The following is a 15082-nucleotide window of genomic DNA, read 5'->3' on the forward strand; positions in this document are numbered from 1 at the left end:
AATCGCGCACCCCGCGACTGAAAATAACCCTTGGCGTTGAAGATTATAATACACCCCTGGTTAGTTTTAACTCGAACGGTAATTAACTCGATCTTCGGAATTGTTCGGCTTAACCGCAACACCGCTAACGGCCGGCCATGACGCTTAACGTCCGTTTTATGCGCGTTTTAGAAAGCTCATATATATTTAAGGTGAGTTATTAAAACGGTAGGAACACATTCAACGAACCAAACTGATCCGACGATCGTTTATACTTTACACCTAACGATAATAAACACTACACGTTGTGGGGAATTAAATCCTCTCACGTACGCGGCCTTTGTCGCAAGACACATATAAATTTAACAGCGGCATTTATAATAATAAGCAATCTCTTTGACACAAAGAGTGGGCCTAAAAAATACATTTGTGTTGTAGTGGAGTAAAAAATATATATATTTATTAGATCTTTCTTATAATACATTTCAAGTCCATTATATAAAGTTTAAATCCTTTAAAAGAGGAACGTCAACACATATTAACTGCCTTGAACATAAACTTCACAAAATAAATCCTGGTTTAAAAGTTTCCGTATGTAAATATTCACGAAAGTCTGTTTGTAATTTTTTTAACCATCCGAAAAAGAGAAAAATAAAATTTACATTGTTATTGTTAAAGCTCATAAATAAAGAAATGAGTATTTTTTCTTACTTTAAAGTTTGGGGTAAGTTACAGTGGCGGCGCGTCAATAATGTAAGCTGTGGAACGCCGCACTCCTGAATGTATTTTATAAATGAATATACACTCAAAAAAGTTTTATATATACAATCGAAAAATAATCCACTTAGTATTGGCAGAAAACTTGCCTTTCCATTGTAATTATATTGGAGAGATAAGTATATTTTTTTAATTTAACAAATGTCGGTGCAAAAATAATCCGCTCTCAGTCTCATATAAATAATTCATATTAATTTTTTCTATAGAATTACGAATTTACGAAGCAATATTAAATACGACGAATCCCAATATTAACCAAATATAAGAAATACGACCCTTCATTGAACACTTTCTGGGCTTAAAAATATCGATAAACCAAATCTATAAAACGATTAAATATATTTCTTGACGTTGTTTAAACGGTCAAGAACTGGATCATTTTGTGCGTGTTCATTTCAACCGTATTTAACATTTTTTCATATTTATATGAAATTTGTCTTGGTCCTATAATTACGGTATTGAATCTCTTGCACCGCCACTGGTAAGTATATATTTTAATTATTCCAAGGTGGGGTGAGGGCATCGTCAAGAAGTTATAGGAGCAAACTTGCCACGATACGATTGATCGGGAGCGTATCCTTTCGATACCACAAAATTAACTATAAAATTCATAAGCAGTCTGTATATATTGAATATTAAGGGTGGACTTTTTTTAATTTCGCGAACAAAACGACGCGGTCACGTTTGCGTGGCAGACAATGAGACGTAATGGGAACGGAGCTTTCTCCGGGCAAACTTTTTAACTAAAAAGGTTAAAAGCGACGAACGAGCTTTCGCAAAGCTACGCCTCTACGAAAGACGTAGCTTTGAGTTAGTTTCTCGGTCCAATGTAAAAAATATTCAATGGACATTGAGAAAAATATTATATTTTCTCTTGCAAATCAAACGAAGCGGTCCGGGTATCGCATGACAAGAATAAGGGGTTGGCGAATGGGGTGGGTTTCCGACCTCCATTTCCATCTTGAGATGGAAGAATCTGTCGTCTTTTTAGATGGAATTTAATTGAGAGAATATCGAAATCGTATAAAAGAGTTTTCGCTCTCCACCTTTTGTGAGCAATTACGTAAAAGGAAGAAGAAACGATGATAGGGCAAAAAGACGGATCGCTATTGTCAGTATACAATCGTATCCGATAGCTAAACATTTACATAATACGTTTAAAAAAGTAATATAGTTAAAAGTCTATTGTGGTATTATAACATAACGTATCGATAATAATATAGGGAGCATCAAATATTTCAAATTTCATCTAACATACAATATTTAATTATATATTTAAAAATACCATTCAAATCGTCTTCAGAATCGTAGGAGGCAGAATCTATTTCAGCGCCCTTAAAGTCCCCAAATGTCCCATTCACCGACGACGATAGCTCACCTGAAAGCAAAAGAAAAATAAATTAGAAACGAAATAGGGAAATTTCTAAATGGGCTATATATAACTAGTTATATAGCACAAAGAAGTACGTCGCATCAATAGCAAGTCGATCCGTCATTGAATTTTTCCCCACTGTAAATCACCGCGACGTGTTTTGCATTCGTACGTGAGCATCGTACGCCCCTTTGGAAACATGCGATGCATCCAAAATATGATATATATGCTAGTCAGTGAGCAATGAGTCTCACCGTGTGATCGTGCTCATAAATCATGACTCAAGGCGCTAAACACCTACACATATCTACACCATCTTCCTCAATACTACCGTATTATTTGAAGAACAATTAGCATTTGACATAATATTAAATACTTGTCTTAAAATATGGTTGTGTTTATTACAGCCGACAACAGCTTAATTGGTGAGGTGACCAAATAATAGCGACGAGACTAGCAAGTGTTTTTCGCCATGTACAAATTATGTCAAATTTCCGACAAATTTAACTCACATGATCTCGTTGCGAATCAACGAATGTTTATAAACACCTTTATAATATATATTATAAGGAAACCAATCATAGGGGCATTTAGAATTTTATTTAAATATGTGGTCCACAAATTGTGGTGCAGGTGATTTATAAATTACTAATCAATTGTTCAGTAATATATTTTTTAATTAAATTTTATGATTTAATAATTATTATAAAAACACTATATACCACTATACAATTAAACGAAGTATTTTATTGGTAGTTGTTATAGAAAGAGATATCTCCTATCTGTGAAGAAAAAAAACATTTCCTTACGTACTTAAGTTTTATGAGGATACAATGGTGGTTTTCCGTTTCGAAGCAACGGATTTTTAGAAAAGTTGTATTTGTGGGGTCTATAATATGTCGGCAAGTTATAAATAAAATGTTATGAGCAGCAATAAAACACAACAAAAATATAAGAAATAGATCACTCAGGCTAAATAACGCAACTGCAAACAAAAACGTTGACAAAAATCGCGTTAAAAAAATAAAAGCATTCCGCCGCTCGACGTCATGCAATTTGAATAACTGATCTTACACTAGTTTCTACCCCATCGATCTCCAACATTTCAGACCTCACGGACAAAATTTTTTATTCCGCGGACCACTGCCATATTTTTTTCACACAAGTAACATTCTAAACATGAAATGGTACTTTTTGCACTCAAAGCCATTTGGAAATATTGGATATCATTAATGGATATAGACTTGATGATATATGAACCTATTAAAATAATAAAAAAAGCCATAATAAATAATCACAGATATATTAATTAGGAAAAATGAAAAAAAAAACATTTTAAATTCGGTATTGTGTCGAAGATGGTTTATAATTGATATTTGTGCAATAATTTAAGTGATCTTTTTTTATTATATTATAAGTTATTTTAGTTTCTAAATGATATTTTTGCTAAAAATGTTCACGTTCACGTGTATAATTGGATTGACGTGAAGAGGGAAGCGGCTACATTCTCGATATTGGTTGTTGTAGACCAGCGGATCGAGTTCGTACTTAAAAGCTCAAATGGAAGTTATTGATGTGTTGTCAGAAGCCAGTTTTTAACGATTGTTATTGATTTGGGTGCAATTTATTTATTTTAAATACATGGCCAGTCTGAGGAAGTCTCCACTTTTTGCTGCCACGGCTGATTAGTACGAGCTATGAGTGTAATTAGATTAGCTTGTTTATTTAATGGATTTTTATGACCGTTGCGTTGGATATTATTCAGGTGACAGGTTTGAAACAAGCGTTAAATATTTTGAACAAGTGTGATATAGCAGCTGTGAATGTGCTCGCATTTGTTATGCGATAATAACATTTGCAGAAAGTCTCTTTATTTCGTCTATTGTCACGTACGGTCTGCATTGGCGGGCTTAACTAAAATGATAAATGGATTTAATTCGTAAGAAATTTTGTTCCTACAGTCAGTGCGTAAATTTCAGCAAAATCTTTAAGAACTGCTCTATGGATTTACCGATTTACATTGATAAAATTGCAGGTCGTCACTGTGAACCCCACAGAATTATTAAGAAAAAAATGTTTATCTGTAATCATTGTTGGAAGAGTTCTTGAAACCTCTATTTATTTTGCAGCTGGAAGACTGGGCCTACAGTAAACATTCCATTTAATAAAGAGACAATTGAAAAAAATTGGAATATTTTTATAAACACGAAAATTGTAAATATATTAAAATTGTCCGTTTGACGACCACTGTTCTATACCACCGTGTATTTGTATTAAAAACTTCCTTCAAAACTGAAAGCAGCCGTGTCCTTCATAATAGTCTCGGACTTTTAGAAAATATTATAGCAAAAAGTTGGAGCCTTTGTGCATGAATCTCACAAAATAAAAATCTTATGAAATTAAGAACTGAGATAAATAAATATATTTATGGAATAAGAACATACATAAATTATGTGAGATATTCATTATTCTATTAATTTAACTCGCAGATACGTTTTCGTGCTAGAATGGCCTTAACATTTCAATTCAAGGATCATAAGTTATACTGCTTTCAAGTAAAAATGCAAACTTTTAGCGAAACGCAATTATACAAATTTTCAAATGCTGGATAAATCTGTATATAACTTCACATGGGAATGTACGAGGGTAGATTCAAGGCAATATATTGAATAACCTAGATAGTTTTGTCGGGGACCTTCCCTTGAGCATGAAATGAAATTAGTTACAAGCACTAATTGCTTTTCTGTGACTTTCAAAGAATGATGTAAGCCCGTGTACCAAAAAAATGAACTTTGCCAAAAGGGTCCTGAATGAAGGAAACCGTCGGTGCCAAAATATTGTTTTATATTACAATCGGATTACGCCTACAGGTACCTGAACATTATTAATAATTTTAGAGACTTTTTAACCTTAATCGTTACACATAGGACATCCTAAAGTAGTTCTGACAGCTATATACTATGCTCAAAAATGTAGCACTGACCGTAAGTATCCGTTTTTATAGATGAACTAAAGTAAAATAAATAATATTATTAAACACAGGTTTCATTTATAAGAAATGTCTTATAGATTTTTATATATTTTTATCTAAAAAATGCCTCATCAAGCTTATAGTATCAATAGAAACGTAGACCATGATATTTGTTCTAAAGGAAGTGTGTCAGTATTAGTTTCAGACCCACTGATTTGCCCTTATCGTCTGTAATTTTCGCGATCGAAAAACGCTTGTGTACCGCGTGTTTCAAAAAATATTTTTTAAATTTTGGAACCCTCGAATTGCGATATAAAAATACCGCATCATGAAAGTTTTTATTAAATATTCGGGGCTACTTTTTAGTGTACAAAACGCTATTATTTAAACGTATTTAAATTAAAGCACTTAATCCATGAAAATGTATGATACTCCTACCGCGTGTAATTCAACTGAATCCAGACTAGACATTCATTCCAAGCATTAATCTGTTACGGCGTGTAAAACTACACTTTATTTTTAGTACCGCCTAATATACACAACGAAAGATTTAAACCGTACAGCTAGTGGGGTATAAACTTGAAAAATGTCCCCCTCTCGTGTCGAAACCACGCGAACGATTTATCTCCCAGGAAGAACTACTACTTCTTTACGGTTCATCGGGTAAGGGGAAAAAAAACCGGCACGATAGGTATAATACATTGCCTATCAATTTAAGAGTCGTGAATTCAAATCACACATGAACCTTGACTATTTTGTAAATATTATTATTATAATTTTATGTGTATTATATATGTATGCTTATACGAGTGCTATGCGTATGAAAATATAGAATTAACTAATAAGTTGTAGATAGACAAATACGCAATCATTATAATATATAGTTTTAATAGCAGACGAAAGGCGACATCCAGTTAAGATAACAATCGTACAGAAAGGAAGTTTTCTTGTCGAATAACGGCGTCCCGGCGTGAAAGTTTTCGCACAAGAAAACGCCGGCCTGTGTAAGATGGCGAAAGATGGGAGACCGGGGGATGAGGGAGGCAATCAGCCGGGCCGGAAAAAAGAAGACGGATGCTGCGAGTAATGAATCAATCGGGGCAAAAAGGGCGCACCGTTAACGCTTAACGATTGTTTCGCGAAAGGACGTCGTAGTAAGTGCTACGGCGGACTTATTGAGCCGCTTTCGAACATTATAGTATATGGTGCGATCGAAAAGTTCGCGGATTAGGAATAAACTCATATTAATGAAAAGAACGGAAGGATTTTGCACAACCCTTTTTTAATAAATGTTGACGGAAGTTTAAGTAATTTTGAACGAATATATTTAATTACATAATTTAATGACCATTAAATATAATAATAATAAAAAAAAACTATTTCTTCTGTATTGTATATGTAAAATAAATTATATTTTGGCAGAATTGCCTCTAGAAGTTTAATTATACATTAATTTTAAAATATTAAATAATATTTATTTATAACTAAAAAAATAATTAAATTGAATTTTTTTACAGATTTACCCTGTTGTAACGCATTGGACCTACGCCTGTCTGATTACAACGGAAGATTTAATTAAATAAATAAATGTATAATTTTAAATAACTGTTAGAGCTTTGTACTCGTTAAAAATAAAAGCGGTACAAATTTCTTAAACAATGCATTTACATTTATATATAAGAGCCTAGACCCCTAGACGAAGCCGGTGGATATATGGATACAATACATAAATTGTTAATCATAGTGTTTTAAATTAATTGAGTGTGTTCGTAAGTCATTATCTATGTTTTTGACGAATAATAGGAAGGGTGCGATACGCAAGCCCTTCCATCACCCACAGCTAAGTACCGTTTTGAATTCTGGCAAAAACATAAGCAATAGGAAACTTACACAATTGTGTAAGCCTTCGTTTTAGTTTAAATATTTATCTTACATTTCTTATAAATAATTAGTTTCAGGAACAATAGCGAGACTGTCTGAATTGAACGCAAAACTTCTATAACTTTTGAAGCATCCCTAGTGGGAAATACGTACACGTTTCCCATATGAATGTTGTTTGATAAATTAAACTAAAGTTTCAGACATAAGTCGGAATAGAAAGCTTTGAATACTCGCGATTTTAGGTACTAAGCATTTTGACTCAATCAAGTGAATGACGATTCAGTGAATTCACAATTGCCGCTAGTACGTGTTTCTCAGTTTTGTTTCTGCGATAAAAACATTTAATTTATGAGATTCTTGGCCGGCGGATCGAAAACTTTTCGCACGCACGCTACACACATTTGGGACATTTATATTGAGCAATTTACGGCGCCTCGCGCGCAATTTCGTTTTCATATTTTGCGCTCGTTCAGGGTCGTTTTCTCCCGTAATCCTTCCCGGGCACGGCAATAGCAAAAACGTGTAACGCGGATAAGTGGGCGAAATGTCAGATGGTAGTAAAAATAAAATAAAACATAAGCCTTCTCTTTGAACATTGATATTTTATTGTTTTCGGAAAGAATGTCGAACGATAATGATACTATCGCAGATTTATTAACGCCACGATTAATCGTCAAATCTAGAATTATTGCAATCAATCGTTGTAAAATTGCTAGTAAGGATTATTAATTCGCGTAACTATCAGATATTGAATATTATACTATTTAATAATAACGGTCAATGAACTATTGCTAATAAACAAGTTCCTAATGAATTTGACTTCGGAAAATTTATATATAAAACTAGTTTATCTAAGATGGCTATAATCAGATAATTAAATTTAAATTATTAATTTTTTTACAATAATAATTATATTAATAACTAATATATATGTCGCTGTATTTCATACTATGACTAATATCCAACATTTGATTGTGAATTAGGAGCGATCCAGAATTAGTCTGCATTTTAAAAAGGTGTCCAAATCAATAATTACTTTGATTGCATTCGCCAATAAAACTTTATTTTTATTAAAAGATTGGGGTGTTTAGGTTTAGGTAGGTACATCTGCGATCTCATATTTCTGATGCTTCTAAACGAGTGTTGGAGGGACACGTATATTAATTGTTAAATTTTGTTGGCAATTAAATTTTGTATAATTAATCATCTGGTGTGGACCGCCGCAATGAGAGATAATGGCGTGAGAAGTTTAATAAGGGTACACATTTATAATTTGTCAAATTCTTTAATTCCATAAAAGATTATATTCTTTTAGGTTGCTAATGGTCGCTTCTGATTCGTTTGGATTAGTAGAATAAATTATTAAGGTATAATTTATTTTTTGTGCATTTAAAATTCATATTTTAAACTACAGTGAAGTCTCAGTATAACGAAACTCACGGGACCGAAGAAAAAAATTCGTTATATTGAATGTTAGGAAGATGATATTATTATTTTATTTTTAATTACTATATTACAACAGCAGCAAAATAACCTCTTACAAGATTTAGAGATTGTTTTTTGTCCATTTTTAAGAATAATGCAATGAACAGAATAAAATTTGTTAAAAAAAGTTTTCGGTGAAGCACTTTAAATGTCGCTTGTGAACTGGACAAATTGAATTCGGAGAAATATTGTGTCAAGTTGCAACGTCATTTTAAAATTCGGATCAATATATTTTTTTTTCAGTAGTATTCTATTATTTAAAAAATTAATAGTTATTGAAATTCCGAGTTGTGAGACACAGCATACTTGCTAAAAACTAACAAATTGTTTAGCATGCCATTAGCAGCAAATTTACATATCATTCGTTGCAATATTCATTATTTTATTCCATAGCAATCTGCAAAATATTCGATTAACTATATGTTATTACAGTAAAATAAAAATATCAATATTTAACAAATATATTTTCTCTATAGTCCCACGCAATAAAAATCCCATTACTTCCCATCCTATAGTTTTGCAATAAATCTTGGCAAATACAAACACAAAGTCAAACGTCGCAGTGTCAAATCTTGATACTTTTTGGACCGAAAACTGTCAATAACCCGACGTCGATTTAATCACATTTGACCCATTTCAAAATTAGCTACTTTAATAAATTCAAAAAAAAATGTTATATACAAAAAATTAAATTCGCCGGGGATTTCAGATCCTTTTGATGTGAGTAGTAGATACCACTCAATCATTTTTCGATGTCATCTCACAAGGCGAGTTCCGGCACGTCCGTCTGTCCGTACCCTTCCCGGAACTCGTTCGGATTCCAATAAGGCATTTGAAACGTTTCTATAGTGTAGCGAACTCGGATATAATTGTCTCGAATCAATACTGCTGCCACACACACATATGCCATCACGGTATTATGTAGGAGTTCCACCTCGTTAAACCCTATCGAAACATTGAAACGAGCGCATTTTTCCTCTTAGACGTTTAGCGATTAAGGCCGGATTGATTCGCAAATACATATGAATATACATATATACACACACATACACCGAAGATTACCATCGGAGGACCTGTTGACGTAAATACTACGGAGGAGACGTTAAACGAAAAGGGGCGGAGGGATGGAAGAAGAGGAGACGACAAGTCTGCGCTCGCATCTCAATGAGGTACAGATTATTCAAGTCTTCCAGTTTCAAAAGGATCAATATGGAATTTTGTTTAATGCTCTAATTATACATTATTAACTAAATTAAGAGGACTAAGCAAAGGTTGTTGATCAAGATGTTAATATTAAACATGCATTGAAAAAAAAACTATTTTTATATAACACACATGGAATGTAGTTGTTAAAAAATCAAGTCCAGTCAGTCTGCGTCCATGAAGCTAGTGGGCAATTTAACGAAGAAAGAATACTTTCCAGAAATTTTATTGTTTAGATTGTGAATAAGAATATTTAAAAGAGCGATTTATAAATAAGCTGGGATTTATTTTAAAGCTGAATAATACTTAACAATATCCGTGAAAAAAACCCAGCGATAATCGTTATGTATTTTCAATGTAATTATGGAGAATAACATTGAAACAACACGAAAACGTGAGTCATTTACAAGATATTAAAATACAACCCGTACTCCTTAAACAATAAAAAGTATTTCGATTCATTTAGATTCCACATTTAAGGACGCTACGAACTAACGTATCGTACAGAACGCGTGACACGCGCTCCGCATAAAACGCCTCCACCTTAACTGAAAAATAATTCTGTTGGGTAAGGAGATCTAGAAAATGTCACGTGACGCTGAAATATGACGCTGAAAGGTAGTCATTGGTCGATCGACCACCTCCACAGCGACTCTAGGTATTTCTGTAAAGAGAGTGAATCCAAATTTGTGCGAATACTCTGAAACACTTTTAGGTCGTCAGCATATAATCAAAATTACAAGTTATTAATAGCGCTCAAGAACAAGCGAAATACTCATCGGAACAACGATTGCCATAGCTCATATACTGACGGCGGCGACGTAAGTAATTAACAAGACCGTTTGAGAAACCGAAGATGTAAATCATGACAAACATTGTCGAATGCTTTTTGAAAGTCGGTATAGAGAACACCGACCTGAATTTTGTCACCGCATTCGAAAAGCACAATAGGTTAGTGACCATGGAATGACGCGGACGAAACCTGGTCTACCGAGCGCTTACCGACAATGATTATGGATATATCTGTGAAGAATTATATCAACCAACTTAGCATGGTTTCGATATACGATTTACCAGGCGCTTCGGTCCACATACCTTTATGTCGACTGAAGTGCATTTCGTACATATCCACAAATCAGGAAACGATAAAGTTTTAAGCGACAAAATATTCATATCATGTAGAAAATTATATTTATGATAGATAAATAAAATAATCAAAACGCAAAAAGAAATCTATTTTTAAATATTTCAAAAAAAATAGTTTCGACCCAATCTACAGATAATGAACAACTAAAATTGTATATTGGAGTATAGTGTTTGGAAATAATTTGTTTCACAAAAAACATCCAATTTGATTGATCATATTGGATACAAAAACGTCGTGGCTAGTTTAAGTAGACATTCTAAATATAAAGAAACGTCATATTATGAAAAATTAGAAAGCAGTCGATTTATTTGGATTGTTTTTATAAACTTTTTAATCGACGCCTATAACAAATTTTCCTTATTAAGTATCTCTTTAACGCAATAAATAAATTTTAGTAATATTTAAATGACGCCTTCTAAATAAATTAGACGTTATATTTGAAACATAAATGTACCTGCTTATGTTTTCACTAACGAAATTGCTATGAATATCACACAATGGACAGCAAATAATGTTGGTTGGTATTATATAGTTGTTGTTTATTATTAATATTTTAATTTTACATATTTGATGAAAAATTGTTGATTATCATTAGTGAAGTATTCTAAAGTTAATTATAACATAATAAATACTTGTATATCATATTTGTTTTAGAGAGATTATAAGAATCATTTTTTAAGTTTAAAAATAATATGCGCATAACGGTCGTAATTAATTTGACAACAAAAAGGCAAGGTAACTCTGAATAATCATCATCAGTGACATGTTGCTTTTTTAGAAATTAGCCTCTAAAATACACATTCTTACTTTGCTAGATAATTTACTAAAGATATACGTATAACTTACAATACAGAATAATTCCCATTACTATTTTCAGAATTATTTGCTCCAAAAGGCTTCGAGTTATCGACGATTTTGAATCTAAACGACCCGTTTTCATCCCCACACATACCACCCAGCCAACCGCCGAGTTTCCATCGTGTCGAAGATGTAATTCTGACCTCAGCGAAGCGTGCGAGATGGGTTCGATTTGATTGTGGCATTCGCGGTTGTGATTTCGAATCGAGAGACGCACATTTATTTGCGTATAATGCGCGTTTGCGTAATAAGTTAATGGAATTGTCTTCGCTTTTTCGCCGAGCATTTCGCTATCGGCTTTTAATAATTGAACGATTTGTACGCCGGATGATATTGTCTGTACCTTAGCAACGCTCTTCTAATCAATTGATAAGTATCGAAATCAGATTGAATCAAATTAATATGTCTGGTTTCGTTATTAACACAATATCTATAGGTAGAAAAAAGAGATATAAATGTGATTCTACTCTTCTGACATAATTGATATAAAATAATAATTCAATAAATGCGTAATATGCTGTAGATAATATAAGTTAGGGATTTATAAATGTGCGTAAGAAGGCCGACATATGGTGCTTGGATGTAAGTAATAGAAAATGGAATTGAAATGTGTTTATTACTTTTACAGTTTTAGCTAAAGGGCTAATAATACGCAGTTTAATGCGTATGTTTTTATATATATATATATATAAAATATGTGCACGCGGTATTCAATGTGTTAAAGGCAGATAGATGTGGATAAAAAAAATATATTAATTATGATAACATGTGAATAATATTCAGAAAGTAGAGATACAAGACTATTAATTCTATGGTGGAAATTTTTTTTTACCCCGTTAGCAACACTGTGGCAGAGGGTCCGAAGAGGCTATAGAAAACTCTGCGTGCGGTATTAGAATTAGCTTATTATCTATTTTTTAAGATTTTTTTGTAACAAAGTATATTGCATACATAAAAACTGGAAACGCTTCTAAAAATAATTTCTTTCAGTATTAACACGTTTCCATTGTTATACACATTCATTACTTTAACTAAAATAAACTGAGGTGACACCGCTACATTTTTATCTGATCGTACTTTTGTAGTGTTTGTTTTTCCGTTTTTTTTCCAGAGCATTATCTACTAAATCAACAGTATACACCCATCACGAGCATAAAAAAAACATAATAAAATTTAATGACGCACATGTTTAATCAAACTTTCTACATGACATACAAAAAACGAGTTCATCAAATTACGCCGAATATATTTTCTAGACGCTGAAGCTGAACTCTTTCTTGAAAGAAACGTCAACAATGAAAGAGCCTTTGAAGGATAGCTACGATCGAAAGGGTTCTTCCTACTCCGCCAAAGGATTATACTTCAGTTGTTGTTGTACCTTAGGTCTCTCGTTTTTAATCCGAAATTTGTATCGCAACTCTGCGTTTGTAGCGACGACCCAAATAAATACGTTATAATCTTTCGAAAAATTCGAAACGGGATTAGAAACGTGGCAGGTGTATTATGTATATGCTAAGATCGATACAGGTATGTTGTCGCATGCGAAGTTTCAGTAAACTGACGAAGAATACAGTTCAGTATAAAATATTAGCAATCGAAATTTAAGTTATGGGAAAGTTATATAATATAAATTCAGAAAGAAAAAAATAAGGACGAAAATATGTTGCGAGTTAACAGAGAAATATAAAATTCAATTCTCTCTAAAAATGTACAACCTTTTTGGCACACGTTTGTGCACTTTAATGCATAATATAACAATAAAATAAAGCTGCTCCTGGTTATCTCACATTTTTTTTATAAAATTAATGTTTCAAAATTAACTACCATTGAGTCCCAATGTATAATATAACCATAAAATCCTAAATGAAAACATAATTGACTTTAAAGATTAAATTAATACATTATCAATACACGTATTATTTGTGATAAGCACACATTTGGGTATAAATATTTACATTAACACCGCGTATCGATTTTATGTTGAAAGTGGATTATCTGTTAACTATCGAATTACGGTAGGATTACGAGCGTGATTGGTATTAAAACAGAAAACGCTTACTATCCAATCTTTTATCAAAATTAAACATTTTTGACGGTGCTCAAAGAGAAAATTAATTAGATTACAGTTAAAAATTCAAAAGGGAACACAAGCGTTGGTACAAATTAAGCTTAAATACGACTCGCATAAAATGTCAAATTAGGAAAGTTGAAACATTTTACTTTAATTAATCATATTCCTAATTAACTTTCACAGTGAATTGCCTTTAGATACATTGGTTTTGATTAACAGCAAATATAAAATGATATTCAGGAAACACTTTATTGTAGATTGTTTATTGATTATACATTATTAAAATAATTGAGATATAATCTAAGCATGTAATCGCGATTAAGACCTTAACCGCCACAATGACTATACATATAAATAAGCTAAATTGAAATTTCTTGGCTAAATTAAATTGTTCGTCAATATATATAATACAATTTTCTACAAACTATAGCACACATTCAACAATATGGTAGGGCGTTACTTATTAAAATTGTATCCTATCGAACTAATGTGTCCTTGTAAAACTGCGGTAAATTTAGATAGGTTTCTATGTATTTCAAAGAGAAGTAAAATTACACCACTGGTTGACCCAGGTTTATCAAACTGTCAAAGAACATTAGTTTAGAACACTACTTGCATTTTGACGTTTACGTACTAAGCAGCAGCTGTTGAAGGGTCCTCTATTTTTAAAAGGCAACAACCCAAATCCATCTCTTCGAATCCTATCGGTAGTGTGAACATGTTCGTCCAAATATACGCCTTACTGATGAAGTTTAGTTAAAATAATATACATATACAAATTTACTAAATATACAGAAATTTTCTTTAGAACGTATTTTTAATAAATAAAAAAGAACCTACAACTAATGGCTTCAAAAGCAAGCAATGTATCGATGAAATTAATTTTCAATTCAAGTGATACATTACGTTTATGTTACTCATTGGACAAGAAAAATAGGCTACCAGTTATCCAGTTGAGTTATTAAATTCTCCGAATACAAGTGAATTACTACATCCATAGCTAACTTTCAAGATTGATAGCTCTATTATGTTACTGACTAAAACAGCAATAGATTGCGGTTGGTTGTGAAGCCATTGAGCACATATGTGATTGTTCCCAGAATTTGATTCACCTTTTCACTTCAAGCTGCTTTGATAATAAAAATGTCAGTGACAGTCAAACATATATTGATTTGAGTGACGAATGCTTCTCTTGTGGTCAATTTTGAATCGCTATAGCACTACGCTTATACGTGCTAGTTAAAAAACACATTTATATATTATAAATCTGACCATTATAACTAGACGCGATAATTAATATTTCATAAAATACATCCGCTCATATATTTTTACTATAAA

At 32.4% G+C, this 15082-nt stretch overlaps 1 protein-coding gene across 8 annotated transcripts in view; it reads right to left on the minus strand.

Moving 5' to 3' along the window:
- Positions 1–15082, minus strand: part of Cals (calsyntenin 1) — a 144252-nt gene that overhangs the window by 69685 nt on the left and 59485 nt on the right. For 4 of the 8 annotated variants that reach the window (XM_088189797.1, XM_088189794.1, XM_088189795.1 and 1 more), the window contains one exon: positions 2042–2134. The exons of the other annotated variants lie outside the window; for them this stretch is intronic. In XM_088189797.1, the coding sequence (XP_088045923.1) occupies positions 2042–2134 (93 nt within the window). The remainder of the gene's footprint in view (positions 1–2041; positions 2135–15082) is intronic. 8 annotated transcript variants of the gene reach the window in all.

This window comes from Plectrocnemia conspersa, unplaced genomic scaffold (genome assembly GCF_051122295.1).
Source record: "Plectrocnemia conspersa isolate PC_06_02 unplaced genomic scaffold, ASM5112229v1 ptg000008l, whole genome shotgun sequence".
Taxonomy (NCBI): Eukaryota; Metazoa; Arthropoda; class Insecta; order Trichoptera; family Polycentropodidae; genus Plectrocnemia; species Plectrocnemia conspersa.